Raw genomic sequence first — 23006 nt, forward strand, 5'->3', positions numbered from 1 at the left:
TGAGGTTTTGTAAATCTGATATCGATCTAATAATAATCAGTAATTCCTATGTCCCAGACACGATACAAAATAAAAAGGTTCATATGAAGTTCCGAGCCAGGTCTTACGGGTATTAGTCATAAATTTAAAAACATAGTGGATGGTTTCAGAAGTGCCCTAGCATTATCTTAAAAAGCTTATTTTTCTTATCAACAACACAATAGGCCTATTCTTTAAAATTTTGTAAGGGGCCTATTTATATATATATTTATTTAGGTTTTATTATGGTACACTTATGACGGATACACTTTCTCTTGGCGACTCGGCGGGCTCGCATAGCCGGTGCGGGTTCCGCGCACCATCCACTAACTCATTTATATAAATAGCATGTAACTTAAAAACTTTAATAAAATACTACTGCAGCGACTCAATTTGTGTCTAATTGCCACCCATCACCTCTTGTCTCCAAACCAGTGATCCAACGTGATTTGAAGACACAATCTTCTGATTTTATGAGACAATCGAAATAATTTAAATTAAAATACATTAAAAGATGTATTAATAATTAAACAAAAATTTAGTCTTTTTTGATTATAAAATTTTATACTTCAACCATGAATATACGAATTTGCTTTGTTTACATATGATATCATATATTATATATTGTATACTTATATGTAGTTCTAATTATTATACCTTAAATTAATTATTATTATTTATATTATATTATTGTTTCAATAAAAATCGTTGCTTATGAAAAATAAAATGTTTTCAAATATAGTAGAAAATTAATTTTTAATACGAATTATAACATTTTAGAAATATTCGTTCGGATCTGAACCGAAAACCGTAAAACCGATTTTTTATTTCGGAACGAAAATCGAAACCGAACCGATATTTATTTTTATGAAAAAATAACGGTTCAATGACTTAAAAATAGTCATCGTAAATGCGCGATTGGAATCAGAAGCGTTTCCAAGTTTCTTATGCTCGATAATTCGTTATACTTAGACCAAACACCTACTGTCAACTTGACGTTTAATTACAATGGCGTTTATTAAAACCGGTATAATCCATTTAAATGTTTTGCTTCTTTCTTACCACAAATAGCAATATAAATTTATAAATGCTTGCTTCATTGATCTCAGAATATCATACATACTATCGAAATGTTTAAAAGCCACAGAAAATGATAAAAAGTTGAACTAATCATCTTCTAGACATTTGGTAAACTAAGGTGATCAGACGCCCTCCTCAAAAATGTTGATTTTCTTGAACAAAGATGTCGGAAATGACATTTTTAGCTTCATCAAATTTAAATAAAAGTTTCCGAAATGACATTTTTTAGCTCCCATAGTAATTTGTTTTTCTTTGTCCTGCTCGAACAAAAATTTCCGAGATGCACTTATTATTTTTAGTGCCCACTTTTAATTATTTTAAAGCATTCCATGATCTTCTTTCCGTTCTAGAAAGCATTCTTCAAACACTCCCTAACTCCAAAAAAATTTATACCTAACAAAGCATTCAAATTTCTACCAATTATTTAGACATGTATTAAATAATAATACTTTATCTAACGAGCAGTTTGAAGTTGGAACAGCGCATTCGGCTATGTCAAGTTGAGGAAATTATCCAAATGGGCTTCAATAGAAAAACAGCAACAAAAGCAGTATTCCTAAATATAGCTAAAACATTAGTTAAAATTACCATTATTATATATTATTTAAACTAATCAAATTCAAATTTATATTAGAACTAGTCAAAATTATTCAAGACCAAATATTAAATTTTATTATTTTCGGCTTCCCATAAAAAGTAGTTGCCTCTGTCAATAAATAATAAATTTCATGCTTACAGAAGCTGATATAGAAATGAGCGAAGGAACGTTTGTTTCCGTTGACACAGTTCAATGTAAAGTTGAGGTAACAAAATATAATATGCTACACTCGTTAACGAATTTAATCTCACACAGTATTTTTTTCAAGTTCTCAAATGTAAAACACGAATACGATAGCAGCAATGATACACACAAAGATGACATGTTTGAAATAGGTTACATTTTATACTGCATTATGTTACATTTCAATATATTTAAATTATAATTTGATTTTAGAAATGCATGATGTTAAAGATATACTTAAGGCGAATACTATTGATGTGGACAATTTATCTCACAATATTTACGACCCCGCCCAAGTAATAATTGAATAGATTTTGATTTCTATGCATTCAAATATTTACATTTGTCTAATGAAATAAATTTAAATTTTAGAAACCAGAAAGAGAAAAATGTACTGCAGGTAAACATAAGTATTGTGATTCTAATAAAAATGAGAGTAGCCAATTAGATTCTAACATGTCACAGCATATTCTAATTCATAGCAACTTTCGTGACTTTGAATGTGGACAATGTGGAAAAGCATTTAAAGATAAAAGCCTACTTTCAAGGCATATGAAAACTCATAGCGATGTTATTGTCTTTAAATGTGAAAAATGTGGAAAAGCATTCAAGTATAAAACCTCACTTCATCGACATATGCAAACTCACAGCGATGTTCGTAACTTTGAATGTAAAAAATGTGGAAAAGCATTAACAAATAAATACAATCTTTCAATTCATATGCGAAGTCATAGCGATGTACGTAACTTTGAATGTGAACTATGTGGAAAAATGTTTTTAACTAGAACTATTCTTTCACGACATACTCAGACTCATAGAAATGTTCGTGACTTTGAATGTGAACAATGTGGAAAAGCATTAACTAATAAATACAATCTTTCAATTCATATGCTAACTCATAGCAATTTATGTGCCTTTGAATGCGAAACATGTGCAAAAACATTTAAAGTTAAAAGAAGACTTTTAGTCCACATAAAAACTCATAGTGATACTCGTGACTTTAAATGTGATAATTGTGGAAAAGCATTCAAATATAAAAACAATTTATTAACTCATATTCTAAAACATAGTGATGTTCGTAACTTTGAATGTGAAAAATGTGGAAAAGCATTTAAAATTAAATCAGGACTTTCAGAGCATCTTAGAACTCATAGTGACGCTCATGAGTTTAAATGTGAAAAATGTGGAAAAGAATTCAAATATAAAATTTCACTTCAAAGACATATGCAAAGTTATAGTGATGTTCGTGAATTTGGATGTGAAAAATGTGGAAAAGCATTTAAATATAAAATTTTACTTTCGCAACATATGAGAACTCATAGTGATGTTCGGTGCTTTAGATGCGAAACATGTGGAAAAGCATTCAAATATAAAATCTCACTTTCACAACATATGCAAACTCATAGCGATGTACGTGACTTTGAATGTGAGCAATGTGGAAAAGCATTCATAGATCAACCCTGTCTTTCAAAACATAAGCAAACTCATAATGATGTTTATGACTTTGAATGTGAAAAATGTGGAAAAGCATTAAAAAATAAATACAATCTTTCAGCACATATGCAAACTCATAGCGATGTTTGTGACTTTGAATGTGAAATGTGTGGAAAAACATTTAAACTTAAACAGTATCTTTCAAGACATATGAAAACTCATTGCAATATTAGTGACTTTTAAAGAGAAAATGTAAAAGCATTCAAATTAAATTCCATTCAATATTATACCTTAATACTTTTTTCCCACATTTATTACATCTAAATGCACTATGAGATTTCATATGATATGAAAGTTGGCTTTCAGTTTTAAGTGTAATTATAAAAGCTTAAAATAGTCCTTCGCCATTTGTGCCAGTTGAAAAATTTGTACCAGTTTGATGATTGTTAGTATTTGTTGGAGAAATGGGATTAATTGACATTGAAGCAGTATAATTGTTATCTTTATTGTCGCTGAATATCCAAATAATTCATCACACTCGTTTCTTGGAATGACCTCTTATTTTGCATTGAAATACATATATGCCAGAAAAATGCACGTCTTTTTTTAGGGATGACCAGAGAATTTTAAGAACCAGTGACGTCATTTTAGCTTTATCCAGCATGGAAGGGAGGGGGGCAAAAGTTGCCCAGTCAGTGGTCGTTTTTTAATATTTAGATTTCATAAAAATTCATAGTATTTCATTAAATGACAAAATCAGGGGAAGGAAGTTGCCCTCATCTGGCCCCCTCAATCATCATGATATATTTACATGCGATGTGTAAATGTTAAAGTAAATGTGTATTTTTCAGTGAAGTTATATTTTCACTAATGAAGTCCAAATACATTTTTACCAGTAGATATATATTTTTACTAGCGAAAATACAATTTAACTGATAATATGCGGCTCTAAAATGTCTATGAAACTCAATTTGACAGTTGCGAAACGTCCATTTGCTGTTCAAACCAAAACCTAACCTAATGAAAATTTTAAAACTAATTATAATTTAAAAAAAATGTGCTAGGGACATTCCATAGTTATTTACCAATAATAGATAAAATTTATTCTGATAAAAATATTTATATTTGCTATCTTTACTAAAGTTTTAAATTTATTTTTGTGGTACATTTTATATTACTAAAATGTTCCAATATTGTGTTTTGTTGATTCGTTATATAATAAAAAATATTATCAAACAGTTTTGTATTTCATTTAAGCATTTAATCTACAAACGCCCAGTTGCAAAACGGTTCCCTAAAGGACCAGCGAGTAAAGTAAATTTATCGATCAGATTACATTGATTTACAATAACAGTAAACAAAATATAGATATAAGATAATATTAGTAATGACTTCAACATAATGATTCATTATTTTTTATTTTGGATTTCACTAAATATTTACGTCTAATGACTCATTTAAAATGAGTATGTTAACGTTGTGTTTCTAGGTTGACTTCTCACTTGGTGGTGTTGTGCTTTATTGTCAGACCATAATACATCAGTTTTTTTTCACACCATATTTAACATACAATTATTCATCCTCCACCAGCAGAAGGATATTTCTGTGATGAACACAGTAATGGTATTCATCAAGAAATTATTCAAGATTATACGAAGAATATGAGAAATGTCGATAAAGCAAAATTGCCACACCCGAAATAATATTTATTTTTAGTTTTAATTTTGTAATTTTTATATAAAAAAAAAATGTGTTTTTGCAGAAAAGTATTTGTTATAAATTTGGACCATCTTTATTTATAATGCTTTTTATTTTATCCAAATATGTTTATTGGCTTTTGATATATAGTTATTTTATGACTGACCAATTTCCAACATCGATTTTTGTGAAGAACAATCCTTAAATGGAGGACGTTTGGTCATTTTAGATATTTTGAATGAAAAAAAGTTGAAAATATTAAAGGACATTAAAAATAAAAAATAGGTTGCTGCGGAAGCAAAATAAGTTTTGCTGTGACAAACTGCGATCGGAAAAAAAAAGAATTATACCGGTTTTGACAGACGCCATTGTAATTAAACGTTAGGTTGATACAGGGCCGGCCCTAGATTATTTGCCGCCCCAGACAAAAACTAAATTTGCGCCCCCCCCCCTATTAGTACTTGATTAGCGCAAAAGTAAAATTCAAATTAAAGTAATAATATATTATATTTGACACCATGCTATTTTTTGCGATTGTGGGTATTTAAGAATTTATAATTTATTTTTGTTGTGATTTTTAACGTGTGAAATAATTTAAAGAGTACACAGTAGTGTATAAAAAACTAATATCAGATTATATTCTTTAACAATATTGTTTGATAATTTTAAGTGAATATTGCGCCTTTATTTGGTATCACGGCGCCCCAGGCGATCTAGCGCCCCAGGCGATCGCCTGTACTGCCTGCCCCTCGGGCCGGCCCTGGGTTGATAGTAAACTGCAAAACCGTTGTAAACAACGCTCAGTTCAAATACGACAAATTTTCGAGCATGACAGAAACATGCGCTTTGAAGTTTAAACCAGGGCTGTGGAGTCGTTAAAAAAAAACACGACTCCGACTCCGACTCCGATTCCGATATTTACCAACAACACGACTCCACTCCGACTCCGACTCCGACTTCGACTCCGACTCAAAAAAGTTTAATTTTATCAGGTATTTTTGGTGTTTCTCTACACGTTTAATATTCATACGCTATACACATTCATTATTACGCAATTAAAAATTCATAAATTTCATAATTTAAAAAATGCTCGGAGTCGCTCATTTTTCACGACTCCGACTCCGACTCCAACTCCGGCCAAAACACCACGACTCCACGACTCCAACTCCGACTCCGACTCCGACTCCACAGCCCTGGTTTAAACGCTTTTCCATGATTGCAGTATCATTGTTGCAATTTTATTAACTGGATGTTCAGGTATATCTGCAGTGTAGAGGATTTTTTTTTCTTTTTGCATTGCATAACTAATCAGTATTGTAATAGCAATAAAAAAAGCCATTAAAAGTAAAAGATAATAATAATATAATTACCTAAGTAAAAAAATGGGTTTTGCATCATTATGCCTCACCTACGAGGCACTTAAATATATCGGATGGTGTACTTTGCAATTAACGAGCACCATAATTAATATTTATAACATTTAAGTAATACATAATTATATTTTGAATATTAATAGCAATTTATTTAAAAAATATTCAGTTAAAAATATTTTTTCTTAAAAACACGGGGAAATTAAAAGCATAATTTGTTATAAAATAATAATTCCAAATGCATTTCTAAATCGCCCATGCTTCATAATTGATCGCATTAAGACCTATCATCTACTGTCAACTTGACGTTGAGCTACGATGGCGTTTATCAAAACCGGTATAGTCCATTTTCATGTTCTTCTTTTTTCTGACCGCAATTCTATTACACAGCCCGCGCAAGATCCTCTTTATTTCGGATGGTTCAAAACAATTATTCGAAATCTATTCTCAAGAGAGCCTCTTTCTTGTTAGCCACTGTTTACATTCCATTATTACTTATAGAAAACGATACTTGAAGCCACGGATTATTTTTGTGAAGCAGCTGAAGTACAGTTCCATTCCTCACGCTTTCCTTTCAAAACAATATTTATTATTTGGCTATACACTAAACAAAACATACATATAAAATATAACATAAACAGAGTAAAAAAATACTAATATTACAGTTTATTTCTTAATGTACCAAGATGTTTCTTTATTTCATTACGGAAACCCGTTATATTTTTATGTTTGCGAGTTGTCCCAGGAATATTATACAAATTCACACCTCCTATATATATATCTATCCTTAAATTATCTCTATTTCTAGTATTGAGTCTATGTACACTACCAGACAAAAGTTTAAGACAAAACTATTTTTTTTTCTTATTTATACTTCCAATTTCTGATTCCTTTAACGCTATACATTTGTCTATTCTTTCGAAGATCTTTAAATAAATAAAAAACTGCTCTAATGATTTTGTTCGTATCCTTGGCCAACAACCAATCATTTATCACTACTTGTAATGCAGTCTCTGAAATGTTTTTCTCTGAATCCTGATTGTTCACTTTAATTTTTTAATTACTATTTATTCAATCACCTTTTCAATGGAAGGCAACATGTAAATTGGTCTCATTTCCTCAACCTTTTTACTATTTTATATTTTAGTTATAGGTAATAGTAGTAATCTTCAATTAAGCTTTATTTACTAAATAATGTAATTTAATTCCTAGTATATTCCATATTTCAATAAATATATATAAACATCCAATTCATCAATACTGGTTCCTTTTTTCAATTTACGAATTATATTTTTAATTTCTTCTAAAGATACCGATTTAAATTCTCCAAGAAATTGAGAAACGAAGAAGCCATATTTCGGGGGGCATTTCTTTTGAATTTGTCCCGAAAAATGCATTTAATGAAATATTATAAATCTTAACCTTTTAAACGCCAGTGACTATTTAGTTGGTTACCTGTTATATTTTTCAGGGGTCAGTATCTATTTCTTAAAATACATTTAAAATACTTGGTTTACTGATAAATTACGCTAGTACAATAATCTTTACAATTTAAGAAATAATAATTTCTAAATAATTAATATGTTTTAAACGATTCATTTGTTTTAAATAAATTACTGAGTGTACTACTTTGGCACCCGTTACTAGTACTTGGGCCTTACGAGTCCAACCCTATGGGCGGGCACCCAGCTTTTGACGGCCGGATGAGCGAGATCCACCCCCTATAGTACTACATATTTTATGGAGTTTCAATTATATTTCTTCTGAGCATGGGGTTGGCCTTTAGTGCTCTCGTTGGCGACCTGCATTGCTTTGCAATTGCATGCATTTGCCGATTATCCTTGTTACAGTACCCCCCTTTTATAGAGGGATGTATATACTGTCTCAGACGCAGCCTCGGACCTCGGTCACCCTAAGGAGCCGATTGCTTTGGCCCTGCTTGCGTTACTATGCTATGCTTTGTTCGTCATGGGTAGTGCCTCGCGATTCTACCTCGGACAGTCGCCCATTAGATCACTCTCTCAAGGGTTTGGGTTTTAACCTCATGAGGGTCCTCCCGCTCTACCACACTATGTTCGGCTAACTCCAGCGTGTCGTCGACTGGCGCCAATCAACAAGTGACTCACGGGTGAATCACTAGTGCTTAAGTGGTTAATGAAATCGAAATATTAAAAAAACAACAACCACAGATTAGCCAAATTTTGCCCCCACCCCCCCTGGAAAAAGTAAAAATGACCCTGTTTGATAGTTGATAGAAGTTCTTATTGGACACTTTCTTAATCAATAGAATTTTAAAAATAAATATGCAGCTACATCTCAAACGCTCTTTCGAAATCAACGATGAGAACATATATTTTCTTACGTCTTTGAAAGAGTACATTCATATAAAACAAAGCGTCTATTGTTCCTGATCCTCTCTGAATTCAAATTGTGAATCGCTAATTATGCTCTCACACTTTAAACTGATCAATCTATAATCATCACAACCATTCGATTTGTTTTTTTTAGTGAGGAAATAAATGTCGACTGTAACCATTTTAATGCAATTTTTCCATTCAGGTTTATTACAATTTCCTAGTACTTTTTTAATTGCATTTTCTACGTAAATTATTTGGACTTGCTATTTAATTTTTCTCCAAATAACTAGTTCAATAAATTCATTCATGTTAAAGTATAATCAGTTGAAAAGAAATCTATTAAGTAGACTAAATCTTTGCAGAAGCCGACATAGAAATGACCGCCGGAACGTTTGCTTCCGTTGACATGATTCAATTTAAAGTCGAGGTAATTAAACATAAGCTGTTATACTTACTGATGAATGTAACTTTAAATAATGTGTTCTTTTCAAGTTCCCAAATGTAAAATGCGAATACGATAGCAGCGAAGATATACACGTAGATGATGTAGACGACAAAATCGAAATAGGTTAGATTTTATACAGTATTCTGTTACATTTCAATATATTTAAATTATTATATTATTTCAGAAACACACGATGTTAAAGATATACTTAAGACGAATACTATCAATGTGGACGTTTTATCTCAACAAATTTATAACCGTGCCAAAGTAATTATTGAATTGATCATGATTTATATGTATATTTGCAAATAATTACGCTAATAAATATAATTTAATTTTAGAAACCAGAAAAGATAAAACGTGTACATGATGATTCTTACAAAAATGAGTGTGACCAATGTGGTAAAGCATTCAATGCTAAAAAATACCTTACACAACATATGCTAACTCATAGTGATACTCGTGACTTTAAATGTGAACAATGTGGAAAAGTATTCAAATATAAAATCTCACTTTCACGACATATGATAACTCATTCCGATGTTTTTGCCTTTAAATGCGAAATTTGTGGAAAAGCATTCAAATGTAAAATCTCATTTTCACGACATATGATAACTCATAACGATGTTTTTGGCTTTGAATGTGAAACATGTGGAAAAATGTTTAAAATTAAAGCCACTCTTTCACGACATATTCAAACTCATAGCAATGCTCGTAACTTTAAATGTGAAATATGTGGAAAAGCATTAACAAATAAATTCAATCTTTCAAAACATATGCAAACTCATAGCGACGTTAGAGACTTTAAATGTGAAAAATGTGGTAAAGCATTTAAATGTAAATACACTCTTTCAATGCATATGCATACTCATCGAGATATTCGTGACTTTGAGTGTAAGAAATATGGAAGAGCATTTCAAAGCAAAACTACTCTTTCAACATATATGCAAACTCATCTTCATGACTTTGAATGTAAAATTTGTAACAAAGAATTTAAAAGTAAATACACTCTATTAAGGCATATGAAAACTCATAGCGATATTCGTGACTTTGAATGTAGACAATGTGGTAAAGCATTTAAAACTAAAGAAAATCTTTTAAAGCATATGAAAACCCATAGCAATGTCCGTGATCTGGAATGTGAACATTGTGGAAAAGCTTTTAAATATAAATACACTCTATCGATGCATATCCTAACTCATAACAATATTCGTGAATTTGAGTGTAAAATATGTGAAAAATCATTTGATAATAAATACACTCTTTCAACACATATGCAAACTCATAGCGATGTTCGTGACTTTGAATGTGAACAATGTGGTAAAGCATTCATAGATAAGCGCAATCTTTTAAGTCATATGAAAACTCATAGTGATGTTCGTGAGTTTGAATGTGAGATTTGCGAAAAAACATTTAAATGGAAGCACTATCTTACAAAACATATGAAAACGCATAGCGATGTTCGTGGGTTTGAATGTGAAATATGTGGTAAAACATTTAAATTTAAACAGATTCTTATAACACATATGAAAACTCATAGCAATGTTCGTGACTTTGAATGTGAACAATGCGGAAAAGCTTTTACAGATAAACGCAATCTTTCAAATCATATTGAAACTCATAGTAATGTGTGTGACCTAAAATGTGAACAATGTGGAAAGTCATTCATAGATAAACGCTATCTTTTTGGCCATATGCTAACTCATAGTGAAGTTCGTGACTTTAAATGTCAACAATGCGGAAAAGCATTTAAAAGTAAATACGCTCTTACAATGCATGTTCGAACTCATGGCAATGATCCTGACTTTCAATGTAAACAATGTGGAAAAGCATTCATAGATAAACGCAATCTCTCAAGTCATATCCAAACTCATAGTGACGTTCGTGAATTTAAATGTGAACCATGTGAAAAAGTATTCATAAATCAACACAATCTTACAAAACATATGCAAACTCATAGCGAAGTTTATGTCTTTGAATGTGAAAACTGTGGAAAATTATTTAAAACTAAAACTAATCTTTCGCGACATATTCAAACTCACAGTACCATTTATGACTTTGAATGTGAACGATGTGGAAAAGCATTCATAGATAAACGCAATCTTTCAAAACATATGCGAACCCATAGAGATATATTTGACTTTGAATGTGAAACATGTGGAAAAACATTTAAACTTAAACAGTATCTTACAACACATATGAAAACTCATACTGATGTTCGTAACGTTGAATGTGAACGATGCGGAAAAGCATTCATAGATAAACGCCACCTTTCAAGTCATATGCGATCTCATAGCGATGTTCGTGAGTTTGAATGTGAAACGTGTGGAAAAACATTTAAGTGGAAACAGTACCTAAAAACACATATGAAAATTCATGGCGATACTCGCGACTTTGGATGTGAAAAATGTGGAAAAGCTTTTCAAAGTAAATATACTCTTTCAACGCATATGCGAATTCATAGTGATGTTCGCGACTTTGCGTGTGAACAATGTGGAAAAACATTCAAAGATAAACGCAATCTTTCAAGTCACATGCGAACTCATAGCAATGTTCGTGATTTTGAATGTGAAACATGTGGAAAAACATTTAAATGGAAACATTATCTTACAACACACATTAAAACTCATAGCGAAGTTCGTGACATTGAATGTGTAATATGTGGAAAAACATTTAAATGGAAACAGTATCTTACAATACATATGAAAACTCATAGCGATGATTTAAATGCGAAACATGTAGAATAACATCTTAAATATTAAAACAGCATCTTACAACATGTGAAAACGAAATATCATGTCACACACCTTAAACACTATTGACATTAAACTGAAGACAGGTTAGCAGCTACATAAGGGTAAAAATTACGTTATAAAAGTATGACTATTTTGATTTGCAGATTACATTCTTCTGTCGCATTGATAGACAATTGTCTTCCCGCATTAGTATTATATTATTTGAGACCATATTAACTCACTAATTTTCAGAATCGATGACTATAATGAGACCAAAATTAAATTAAGGTATAAACATAAAATGTATAAATACATCTTGCTTTAGATGTATATATTTAATTTTTAGTACCTCAAGGTCTTTAATTATGTATATATTTAAGCATTATAATTATTTTAAGTATTTTAATTTTCAGTTACAAAAGGATATTGTACCGTTTCCTAATTTATCTTATTTTGTTATTACTATTACTGTTAGGATAATAAAAATGTATGTAAAGTTAAAGTAGATCTTTTCCTGTATTCTTAATTTTGTAATAAATGTTTATATATGTGAAAAATTATTTTCTTTTAAAGTATCGCGCCACATAATGTCACTTTCGGGTTTCTAATCCAACTTAAATGGAACCGGATACCCGGTAAACCGTGGATTATGTTTGATTTTACGAATATCACGTTTCCACCTCTAGCTTCAATGAGACAATTGTTCTTATACGATTTATAAATTGGAAAATGGCCTTTTATTGACCTTTTACACGAGTTTCAAAAATTAAAGTTGTATCTACATACGTCTTCAACTATCAAAAATTGATTAATTCCGTGCTGTTTCTCTCATAGACCATTTGCATTCCAAGCTAATATTTTTAAATCGTTATATGTTGTACATGTATATTATTATAGTTTATTGATAAGTGAATAGTTATAAGATTTTGTAACTATTGTTTATTTTGAATTATGTTTTTGCTGCAATCTGAAATCGGAGAGGTTGCGAGAACGATTTCTCCAAGTTTGTTTGCCGTTTACTAGTGGGTCTAGACTCGGCGATGTTTATTTTATTAAGAGCACGTTTCAGATTATTTGAGCATCCTCCGTAGCTTATTGTTATTTTCTATGGTTATTTCCGTAGTTGTTGCAGATCGGATTTTCTCACACTTGACGCAAGTAGGAATAGTCCTGCAATTTATGGTAGAATGGCTAACTTTTTGCTTTGTTACTTATGAGCTGGGTTACGTTATCCACCAAGGTCTACGAAATCAACTCTTTCTTAATCTTTCACCGAATAATCGGATGCCGGGAGAACATCAACTCTAATCGTGGCCAGAAACCCGGCCGCAGTCGTCATCAATATGCTCTTGCACATGAAAATAATGCAGTAAAATATTCTATATAAAAAAATAATTAATACATACAAAATAAAAGCAAAATACTTCAAACATACAAAAATAAATTTATTAAAGAATAATAAAACTTCCATCATAAAAAGATAATAATATAATCAAATATTATAATAATTACATAAGTCAAAAACAACGCAAACTAAACAGATTATCAGATGAGCCTCTAAATGAAAGTTTATGTTGAGATAAATATAATTTTTTTTATTTTTTAATTACAACATCCTTTATATCCTAATGTGGATTTAGAAAAACAGAATAATTTACAACAAATACAGAAAACCTTATCGGATTTTATTGAATAAAAGAACCACCTTCTAAGGTAAATTTCTCTATTACTTGTCTTGCGGTAATACATACTATTTGTGAATGAATGATTTTCTTCATCTCGCTGATATATATCGTGATTAACTGTTGCGGATAAATTTGACGAAAGAATACTTTCTCGAATAGATGATTTAATGAGAATAAGCCACGTAGCTGGGCCATCAAATTTGATATTGGAATTTGTCAGTACTGGATTTGTAAATAATATTTCAAATAATATTTTAGATAAAATATTATTTGCTAAATTATTACCATCAATATTTGTTTTTTTCACTAATAGATCCGTTCTTGAAAATAATGTTATTAAATAAACCATTATTATCAATATTTGTGTTATTTGATATATTATTGTTCATACTATTTTTAGAAATATTCCTATTAAAGAAGCTAACAAACAATTTCGCACATTCTTGAATGTTTTGTTCTTTTACTAATTTTATTTTTCGGTTTTCGGGTCCGGATAATTTTTTTGATGCCAATTTTGAGGGTTGAATTATATTTTTATAGAATATAAAGATACTAAATATGTTTTTTTAAATAAAATAGCTTCACCAAGATTGCCAAAGTAGCACCGAATGTCATTGTCTGGAAGGGTTTTCTATAATCTCTTAATAGAAACAAAGAGGTAAAAGTTATCTTTAACATTGTAACTCTATGCATGGCTGGAACCGAGTAACCTCTCTTGTTTTACTATGGTAAAAAAAGTTGTCATAAAACTGCTAAAGATCTTCGGTTCTTACTGAGTAAAAAGAAAAAAAATGAATATCAAAAGCAATAGCACGAGTTCCATTATAAAAGCTTTTATTCAATGTATATTATATTCGAAAACTGATTCCACATTTTTACATTACAAGTCAAAAACATCGCTATGAAGTATCATATGTACTGAAAGTCACGACTTTCACTATGAGTTTCCATATGCCATGAAAGTAGTGTTATAATGCTTTTCCACATTTTTGACATTAAAAGTCACAATCAATGCCGAGTCGAAAGTGAGATTTTATATTTAAATGCTTTGCCACATTCTTTACATTCAATATTATGAACACCGCTAGTTTTCATATGTTCTGAAAGCCTGTACTTGAATTTGAAAGTTTTCCACATCTTTCACGTTTATTACGCTTAACAGCATGAGTTTTCGCATGCCTTAAAAGTAAGCATTTATATTTAAATGCTTACTTTTAAGGCATGGTCACATATCACATAGGCCACATCCATCACATTCAAAGGCACGAATATTGCCATGTGTTTTCATATGCCCTAGGAGCCTATTTTTAAATTTGAAAGCTTTTCCACACTTTTCACATTCAAATCTATAAACATCACTATGAATTAGCATATGTTTCGAAAGATAGTTTTGACATTTGAATGCTTTTCCACATTTTTTACATTCAAAGTTAAAACTATCGCTGTGAGATTGAATATGTATTGAAAGGCCATTTTTTGATAAGTATGTTTTTCCACATGTTTCACATTCAAAGTTACGAATATCGCATTGAGTTTTCATATGCTTTAAAAGACTATTTTCAGATATGCAAGCCCTTCCACATTTATCACATTTAAAATCACAAGCAAAGCTATGAGTTTCCATATGTCGTAAGATATTGGATTTTGTTTTATATGTTTTTCCACATATATTACATTCAAAGTCACGATTATCACTATGTGTTTGCAAATGTTTAAGAAGATATATTCTTTTTTTATATACTTTTCCACATTTTTCACATTCAAAGTCACGAACATCGCTATGAGTTTTCATATGTTCTGAGAGATAGAATTTTCTTTTAAATATTTTTCTACATTTTTCACATTCATAATCAAAAGCATTGCTATGAACTTTCATGTGCCTTCTAAGATATCCTTGAGAATTAAATGTTTTTCCACATTTAACACATTTGTATTCATATGAATCATCGTGTATACGTTGAGAACATCTTTCTCTTCCTGGTTTCTAAAATTAAAATTTTAGTTATTAGATAAGTTTCAAACGTCAACATAGATAGAAATTTATTCAGTAATTACTTTGGTGACATTGTAAATTTGATGGGATAAAACGTCTACACTGATAGTATTCGCCTTTAGTATATCTTTAACATCATGAATTTCTGAAATCAAATAATGGTCAATAATTGAAATATATATAACAGTTTTATTAACTAGTTATGTTTCACCTGTTTCGAACATGTCGTTTACGTTGTTTATGGGCGTATCTTCCGACTTGAAAAAATAACACTGGTTAAGATAACATACAAGCGTTTTATACAAGCGTTTTATTACCTCGATTTTACATTGAATCTCATCAACCGAAGCAAATGTTTCTTCATCGTTTTCTATAACACCTTCTGCAAAGACATAGTTTATTACTTAAAACTAATTAACTAGTAAACAATTTAGTGGCGTGTGAAATGTATGTATATCATTGATGATAATAGAATAGATTCTAACTAATAATATTTTTAACGTAAATGAATTTAATGTAAAAGTGATATCAGTTAAAAAGCAAAAAAATAAATAACAAAATGAATAATACCGGTTTTAATAAACGCCATTCTAATGTCAGGTTAACAGACGTCAAAATCGAATAAAATAATGTTTGGTCCAAATATGACGAATTGTCGAGCATGCCGGAAAACAAAGTGAAAATGAGATACTGTGAATTTATAACAATTCGTTTTTTATACTAAATTATTAATTTTATTTTATTTATACTCCCCAAGCTTACGTTAAAAATCGAAGTTAGGGCCAAAAGCAGAACAAAAGTTCATAACCATCGGTTTCTAAGCATGGCGTCAATATAATTAACAAGTATCCAAATTATTTAGCTACTTATTAATAAGAACGGCGCGACGCTCAAGCTACACCAACAGGGTGACACTTTAATGTGATTTGCGTGCTTGCAAAAAATATAAACTTGTCGCTAAGTATTCTTCCATAATTTACGATACTTAATCAATCATAGTATATTCTTACTTAGAAACCAAAACAAAGCTAAGTTAAGTGCCACCCTACATTTTTATTAGTGAAATGATAATATTTTTTTGTTAAAATCTAGAAAGTTTTGTAAAAAAATATATTAAATCATCGTAACTTAATTCTGAATGATTAAAAAAAATATTGGATAAGATAGATTTTTTTTTATTTATGAAAAACTTTATGATAAAAATAAGCGTACAGTGAAAATACTTTCTTATACAACCTTTTGTAAAAGTGTACAGCTTGGTAAATTATTTTTTAGTTATATAATGTAGCAGATATTAAATTATAATTTAATTAATAAATGTTTAAAACTTAGCATGTGTTTTTTAAAGTTTTTTACACTACACTTCACTACAGGTGGATATTTAAATCTTTCAAAATGAGTAGCACTATACCAGCTGTCAAAAACACATTTGAAGAGAAAGTATTTCTTTCAGCGCACCCTCTTTTTCTAATGCTGTGCACTCAAAGAGTGTGTGGGTGGCGTTATTAACAGCAGCTAAAAAAATAACTTCTCGAAGATTAGAGGCCAGGGCAGACGATGTTCATACTCCGAAGAGTTGAAACTTTTAATATCTTCATTTTTTGGACAAATTCAAGCCACCCCAAGTATGTTATTTTCAAATAAAAGCGCTTAAAATATTTAATGCATTTATTAAAACGAATACAACATAACCTAATAAAATGAATACAGTCAAATAATTCTTATTAATTCTTGTGAATATCCAATATACCCTCGTTATTTAAATAGTGACAAAAATTTTCTATCATTTTTACATCATTTGGTGAATTTCGAGTACTAATGGGCTCCAAATCAAGTAATTAATTTCCATCTTGTTTTGTGATTTTCCAATTCGATGCCAAATAAAGCCGTGGTTGGGTTTTAACCAGATAATTATATAAATAACAGCACGTCGCTTTATTTCTTTCCGCGGAAAACGTATCACCCGAAAGCGTTCTCAAGAAGACTGATCATTTAATATCGTCCGTCAGTCCATCAGTCCGCTATCAGTATTTTTACGATCAAGATCACAGACTGAAAGTGTGGTTTTTAATTTTAATGCTTTTCCTCAATTTTCACATTCGAAGGCATAAGCATAGCTGAGTTTTCGTATGAAGTGAAAGAGACCTTTTGTATTTAAATGCTTTTCCACAATTTTCACATTTATAGTCTTGAACATTGCTATGAATTTTCAAATGATCTAAAAGTTTGCTTTTATATTTGAATGTTTTTCCACATTTTTTACATTCTAAGTCACAAACATAGCCGTGAGTTCGTATGTGTTGTGAAAGTGTGGTTTTTAATTTAAATGTTTTTCCACATTTTTCACATTCAAAGGCATCAGCACAGCTTTGAGTTTGCGTATGAAGTGAAAGAGACCTTTTGTATTTAAATGCTTTTCCACAATTTTCACATTCAAAGTCTAGAACATCGCTATGAATTTTCAAATGATCTACAAGTTTGCTTTTATATTTAAATGATTTTCCACATTTTTTACATTCAAAGTCACGATCATCGGTATGAGTTACCATGTGCTGTCTAAGATAATTTTTAGAAGTGAATGCTCTTCCACATATATCACATTCCACGCCACGAACATCACTATGAGTTAGCGTATGTACTGAGAGTTTGTTTTTAAATTTGAATGCTTTTTCACATATTTCACATTTAAAGTTACAAAGATCGCTATGTGTTACCATATGTTGTGAAAGATATCTTTTAGAACTAAAGGTTTTTCCGCACTTGTCGCACGCATTTTTATAACAAATATCTTTCATACTTTGAACCCTGGTATAGTTTTCTCTTTCTGGTTTCTAAAATTTAAATTTGATTTGTTAAATAAGTCAAGTAAATATAGACATTTTGAAAATACAAAAACTATTAAATCATTACTTTGGCGGTGCTGTCAATTTGGTGAGATAAAATATCTCTACTGTTAGTATTCACCTTTAAAACATCTTTAACATCGTGCATTTCTAAAATCCATGTAAGTCAATAATTAAAATAAATGAAAAGTAACGTAATGCCATATTATTAAAAATCTCTAGCCTATTTCTAACATATCGTCTACATCGTCAGGATGCGTATCGTCGCTGTTGTAGAATTCGTATTCTATATTTGGGAACTTGAAAAGAAAAGAAAACATTTATTATCACATGCGTGAACAATTGTCACATTTTATGGTTCATTACCTCGAGTTTACATTGTATAATGTCAACAGAAGCGAATATTCCTATGTCAGCTTCTGCAAAGATAAAATATCTAATTAATTACAAAAAAATTCAGTCCTAAGTGAACTGTGTCATTAATAAAAACAATAAGCATGGTTTCTGATTTTTAACATAAATCAATGTTATGGAGAAGTGATATTATCTGGCAAGCAAATATTTTAATTGTTACTTGAGATCAAAAAAATATTAAAATGGTTATACCGGTTTTGATAAACGCCATTGTAACTTAACGTCAAGTTGACAGTCAATGTACCAAATGTTTGGTCCAAATAGAACGAAATTCTGTGCATGACTCAAAAATAGTGGATTTTACCAAATAATAACAATGAAAAGTTGCTGAAAAAGAATATCCGCTATTTTTAGGAATAACAAAAAAAAATATCACAAATGCTATTGAATAAGATGAATTAAATGTCAAGGATTGTAATATGATTAGATGCGACTATACTGTTTATTATAAAAGGAATCAATTATAATATTTTGGCGACGGATGGTAATTAGACACAGATTGAGTCACTGCAGTAGTATTTTATTGAAGATATTGTTACGGTGTACATATTATTGGTACAAAAGTAAACGCTGAACGAGAACCCATCGGCTATGCGAGCTCGCCAAAGTCGCCAAGAAAATGTGTCCTTCACGCCAGTTTTACCAGAGTGCCGCCATTTTTTGGCCATAATAAAACCTAAGTAAATACATATATAAATGAACCTCGCAATATATTATTTAAATAAATGTAATTATAAATAATATTATTATGAAAGATAAAACATACTGGTTAAACTTACCACATTTATGAAACTCTAAACTGGGACAGCTAACAAATAGGTCATTTTGTGGACCGATAGTGTAAAACCAGGACATATGGTAAGCCTATATTCATTATTGGAATTTATAAATGAAGTTCTGATAAAATTATCAAAACCATTTTTATTGAAGATTGGAATTGTTTGAAACAAATGTGAGGATTTATATTTTTAATATATTTACTAGAAATCGTCAATAAAATACTACTGCAGCAGCTCAATCCGTGTCTGATTGCGACTCGTCACCTCCCATTGGTAAACAATTAAGGGTAATGCCGCCACCTGACCACAATACGCACTAAACAGTCACTTTTTGCGTATGTGCTGGCTCTCGTGAATCACACAAGGATTTGTCTTGTCCCATATGCGGCAATTTTGCTTATTAATTTACGTGAAAATGTACTTCATCAGAGAATATTTTCTTTGAAAAATCAGCATAAGCTACCTGCTACTCTAACATCCAATATACATATATTATTCGCTGTCCATGGTCTCTTGAGTAAAGTTCGTGTGTTGTCTGAATTTTATACGGTGTAGGTGCAAGTCCAGATGCAAAATGCGCCAAAGGAAGCCATAAGAAAAGTCCAAAAGACGTGAACATTGACGAATCGACAATTCTGGGTCTTCGGCCACACTTTTACTTACAGCAGCAACTAGCGCCACGATGATGCACTACGTTGCGAATTGTTCGCTCAGTAGGACAATGAAATTCACCATAAGCTTAGCGAAAATTTCGATACTTTGACAGCTGGTATCGATTTTTTTCTGTAGAGTAATTTAACATATTGAGCGGTGGTTAAACGATCCATTTCGTAAATCTGTCGTTGACTTGACACTTTGAACATGCGTGTTTGCTGACAACTGTCTGATTTATAGTGCTGCCAGCATGAGAAACTCGAATTACATTAACCTGTAGTTAAACATGTTATAGAAGTAATCAAAATACCAACAACAGTTATTCTGAAAACAGTTTTTTCCCGATATAAAAATATTGATTCATTGGATTCAATTCAAGCTCATTGCTATATTAAACTCCGTAGTTAAAAATTCAGCAATCCAAATTCTTACCTTAATTTATTTTTAATATAATTGTAGGGGGCATATTTATTTATTTATTTCATTATTGCCAAAACTTCACGGCACTCTGGTAGCACTGACATGACGTACTCTCTCGACTGGCAACCTCTGGCGCGCTCGCACGCCGTTGCGACCCCGAGCCCTATTATTTTTGTAAACACTATATAAACTTCTTCAATATTCAATAAAAATACTACTGCAGCTGCTCACTCTGTTAATTTTGATCGAATTTTTACAGGGTATATTTTTTTCAACGTTGAATTAACAAGATAAGGCTCGGGGCAGTTGCCTCTTTCTCTGATAGACCGAGCCTATGTAACATATTTAACTTTGTATTCCAAAATACATTACTACCCTGTTTACTTTGGAGAGGCTGTGTTTAATTATGCTTTAGCTATTACTCAAGTGACGAGGTTAAATCTAGAAAATAAGAAAGTGTAACTTGTATTCAACGATTTATTTAATTTAAGACCATTACGAACTTACAGGTTAACCAAATGCGTCAAGATGATCAAAATAGTTATACACAGTACAAAAAGAAATATTCATAAAAAATAAAATTAATTACATGAACCAGACCAGTTCCTCATAGCTGAGGTTAATAAATAAATCAACGAACAATAATTTTTTCGATTAAGAGGGAGTATTTGGTTATTTAGAGATTTCAAATTATAAATGCTGATTCTTATTATTATAACAAAGCCAAGCATTTCGTTTGTGTGGAATAGAACCTCAACTTGCTATTAAAAGTGATTTAGAGATTTTTAGTGGAAGTTGTTTTAGTCAAAACGTTCTCACTGAGATCGTAGGAATAAAAATTAAATGGCTTATTTCACACCTTAGGACGAGAACATCGCTGAGTTAACAAATGTTTTGAAAGGTACATTTTACTTTTAAATGGTTTTCCACATTTTTTACATTCAAAGAGAAAAAAATTATCGCTATGATTAAGCGATATGTGACGTAAAAGGGACTGTTTAAATTTAAATGCTTTTCCACATTTTTTACATTCAAAGTCACAAATATCGCTATGAGTTCGCATATGACCTGAAAGGTTTTTTTTAAATTTAAATGTTTTTCCACATCTTTCACATTCAAAGATACGAACATCGGTATGGGTTTGTATATGGTATGAAACAAACCTTTTACATTTAAATAATTTTCCACATTTATCGCATTCAAAGACATTAACATCACTATGAGTTCGCATATGGTGTACAAAAGATGGTTTGAATTTAAATGTTTTTCCACATTTTTTACATTCAAAGTCTCGAACATCGCTATGCGTTATTATATGTTGAGAAAGATCAATTGAACGTTTGAATGTTTTTCTGCATTGTTTACATGCAAAATTACGAACATTGCTGTGAATTCGCATATGACTTGCAATGTTTTTTTTAAATTTAAATGTTTTTCCACATTTTTCACATTCAAAAACGCAAATATCGCTATGAGTTTGCATATGGAACGAAAGGACCTTTCTACATTTAAATGCTTTTCCACATTTTTCACATGGAAAATCACGAACATCGCTGTGAGTTATCATATGATTTAACAGTTTGCTTTTACATGCAAACGCTTTTCCACATTTTTCACATTTATTATCACAAATATCGCTATTAGCTGGCAAGCTTTTTGTGAGACTTTTTTTAGAATTCAACGTAGTACATTTTTCTTTTTCCGAATTCTAAAATTAAAATTGTATTCATTAAATAAGTTATCGTAATATATGAAATACGAAATCGATTCGACTATTACTTCCGCAGAGTTGCTGATTCGTTGATTATTCGCCTCAAGTACATCCTTCACGTCGTGCATTTCTGAAGTCAAATAATTGTTGAAATATATTCAAATGTTACTGAATACTGTTTTACGTCTAACCTGTTTCGAAAATGTCATCTATGTACGTAGCTTCACCATGCGCGTATTCGCGTTCAGCATTTAAGAACTTAATAAGAAAACATTATTAAATATCACATGCGTTAACCAGTTTCACATATTACCGTTCGTTACCTCGACTTTACATTGTACCATGTTAATGGAAGCAACTGTTTTTTCGTCGTCCTCTATGACAGCTTCTGCAAAAATCCAGTATTAAAATAAAATAAAAAGTGAAAAGTATGTATTCAATAATAAGCTTAATTTTTAACATAATACGTGGTGATATTGTTTACCGGTTTTGATATACGCCATCGCTACTTCGCTCGCTGTCAGTCGATGCTACAATGGATAAAAACTAACGTTTGGTTCAAATATAATGAATTTCTGAGCATAACTAA

The 23006-nt window shown here is 30.8% G+C and overlaps 5 protein-coding genes across 10 annotated transcripts; 2 read left to right on the forward strand and 3 right to left on the reverse strand.

Annotated features, from left to right (window-relative positions):
* Positions 1-982: 982 nt before the first annotated feature.
* LOC148238362 (uncharacterized) lies at positions 983-4551 on the forward strand. 5 transcript variants are annotated; one of them, XM_088184475.1, is made up of 6 exons: positions 983-1045; positions 1837-1901; positions 1965-2031; positions 2093-2175; positions 2252-2279; positions 2362-4551. In XM_088184475.1, the coding sequence occupies exons 1-6, from the start codon at positions 1027-1029 to the stop codon at positions 2433-2435; spliced, it is 336 nt and encodes a 111-aa protein (XP_088040601.1). In that variant the 5' UTR covers positions 983-1026; the 3' UTR covers positions 2436-4551. The 5 variants fall into 5 exon arrangements, with proteins under 5 accessions (XP_088040601.1, XP_088040590.1, XP_088040571.1 ...); XM_088184464.1 differs by having other exon boundaries at positions 1837-2031; XM_088184445.1 differs by having other exon boundaries at positions 2252-4551.
* A 2120-nt stretch (positions 4552-6671) lies between these two features.
* Positions 6672-12475, forward strand: LOC148238363 (uncharacterized). Its single transcript, XM_088184226.1, has 5 exons — positions 6672-6718; positions 9101-9165; positions 9231-9306; positions 9368-9450; positions 9525-12475. Exons 1-5 carry the CDS (start codon positions 6700-6702, stop codon positions 11928-11930), a joined length of 2649 nt encoding a protein of 882 aa, XP_088040352.1. The 5' UTR covers positions 6672-6699; the 3' UTR covers positions 11931-12475.
* A 1595-nt stretch (positions 12476-14070) lies between these two features.
* Positions 14071-16297, reverse strand: LOC148238364 (uncharacterized). Its single transcript, XM_088184816.1, has 5 exons — positions 16167-16297; positions 15914-15978; positions 15808-15853; positions 15659-15741; positions 14071-15587 (listed from the first exon to the last, which is right to left on the reverse strand). The coding sequence occupies exons 1-5, from the start codon at positions 16183-16185 to the stop codon at positions 14829-14831; spliced, it is 972 nt and encodes a 323-aa protein (XP_088040942.1). The 5' UTR covers positions 16186-16297; the 3' UTR covers positions 14071-14828.
* A 953-nt stretch (positions 16298-17250) lies between these two features.
* On the reverse strand, positions 17251-19535 carry LOC148238365 (uncharacterized). Its single transcript, XM_088184829.1, has 5 exons — positions 19046-19535; positions 18806-18858; positions 18663-18738; positions 18507-18589; positions 17251-18427 (listed from the first exon to the last, which is right to left on the reverse strand). Exons 1-5 carry the CDS (start codon positions 19062-19064, stop codon positions 17690-17692), a joined length of 969 nt encoding a protein of 322 aa, XP_088040955.1. The 5' UTR covers positions 19065-19535; the 3' UTR covers positions 17251-17689.
* Positions 19536-21169: 1634 nt separating this feature from the next.
* Positions 21170-22965, reverse strand: LOC148238366 (uncharacterized). Of its 2 annotated transcripts, none has more exons than XM_088184808.1 (5): positions 22902-22965; positions 22741-22802; positions 22609-22675; positions 22486-22547; positions 21170-22414 (listed from the first exon to the last, which is right to left on the reverse strand). In XM_088184808.1, the coding sequence occupies exons 1-5, from the start codon at positions 22918-22920 to the stop codon at positions 21560-21562; spliced, it is 1065 nt and encodes a 354-aa protein (XP_088040934.1). In that variant the 5' UTR covers positions 22921-22965; the 3' UTR covers positions 21170-21559. The 2 variants fall into 2 exon arrangements, with proteins under 2 accessions (XP_088040934.1, XP_088040925.1); XM_088184799.1 differs by having other exon boundaries at positions 22741-22805.
* Between the last annotated feature and the right edge of the window lie 41 nt (positions 22966-23006).

Source organism: Plectrocnemia conspersa, unplaced genomic scaffold, assembly GCF_051122295.1.
Source record: "Plectrocnemia conspersa isolate PC_06_02 unplaced genomic scaffold, ASM5112229v1 ptg000001l, whole genome shotgun sequence".
NCBI classification, from domain to species: domain Eukaryota; kingdom Metazoa; phylum Arthropoda; class Insecta; order Trichoptera; family Polycentropodidae; genus Plectrocnemia; species Plectrocnemia conspersa.

What these genes read in the sequence shown, in the direction of transcription:
- LOC148238364 (XM_088184816.1), bottom strand. An exon ending in AGATTCAATGTAAAATCGAG is followed by an intron (nt 15,854 to 15,913) that starts GTAATAAAACGC and finishes TATTTTTTCAAG; the next exon opens with TCGGAAGATACGCCCATAAA. An exon ending in AAACGACATGTTCGAAACAG is followed by an intron (nt 15,742 to 15,807) that starts GTGAAACATAAC and finishes ATTTGATTTCAG; the next exon opens with AAATTCATGATGTTAAAGAT.
- LOC148238363 (XM_088184226.1), top strand. An exon ending in AGACGACAAAATCGAAATAG is followed by an intron (nt 9,307 to 9,367) that starts GTTAGATTTTAT and finishes ATATTATTTCAG; the next exon opens with AAACACACGATGTTAAAGAT. An exon ending in AAATTTATAACCGTGCCAAA is followed by an intron (nt 9,451 to 9,524) that starts GTAATTATTGAA and finishes ATTTAATTTTAG; the next exon opens with AAACCAGAAAAGATAAAACG.
- LOC148238365 (XM_088184829.1), bottom strand. An exon ending in TTATACAATGTAAACTCGAG is followed by an intron (nt 18,739 to 18,805) that starts GTAATGAACCAT and finishes TTTCTTTTCAAG; the next exon opens with TTCCCAAATATAGAATACGA. An exon ending in AGACGATATGTTAGAAATAG is followed by an intron (nt 18,590 to 18,662) that starts GCTAGAGATTTT and finishes CATGGATTTTAG; the next exon opens with AAATGCACGATGTTAAAGAT.
- LOC148238366 (XM_088184799.1), bottom strand. An exon ending in TGGTACAATGTAAAGTCGAG is followed by an intron (nt 22,676 to 22,740) that starts GTAACGAACGGT and finishes TTTCTTATTAAG; the next exon opens with TTCTTAAATGCTGAACGCGA. An exon ending in GAATCAGCAACTCTGCGGAA is followed by an intron (nt 22,415 to 22,485) that starts GTAATAGTCGAA and finishes TTTTAATTTTAG; the next exon opens with AATTCGGAAAAAGAAAAATG.
- LOC148238362 (XM_088184437.1), top strand. An exon ending in AGATGACATGTTTGAAATAG is followed by an intron (nt 2,032 to 2,092) that starts GTTACATTTTAT and finishes ATTTGATTTTAG; the next exon opens with AAATGCATGATGTTAAAGAT. An exon ending in ATATTTACGACCCCGCCCAA is followed by an intron (nt 2,176 to 2,251) that starts GTAATAATTGAA and finishes TTTAAATTTTAG; the next exon opens with AAACCAGAAAGAGAAAAATG.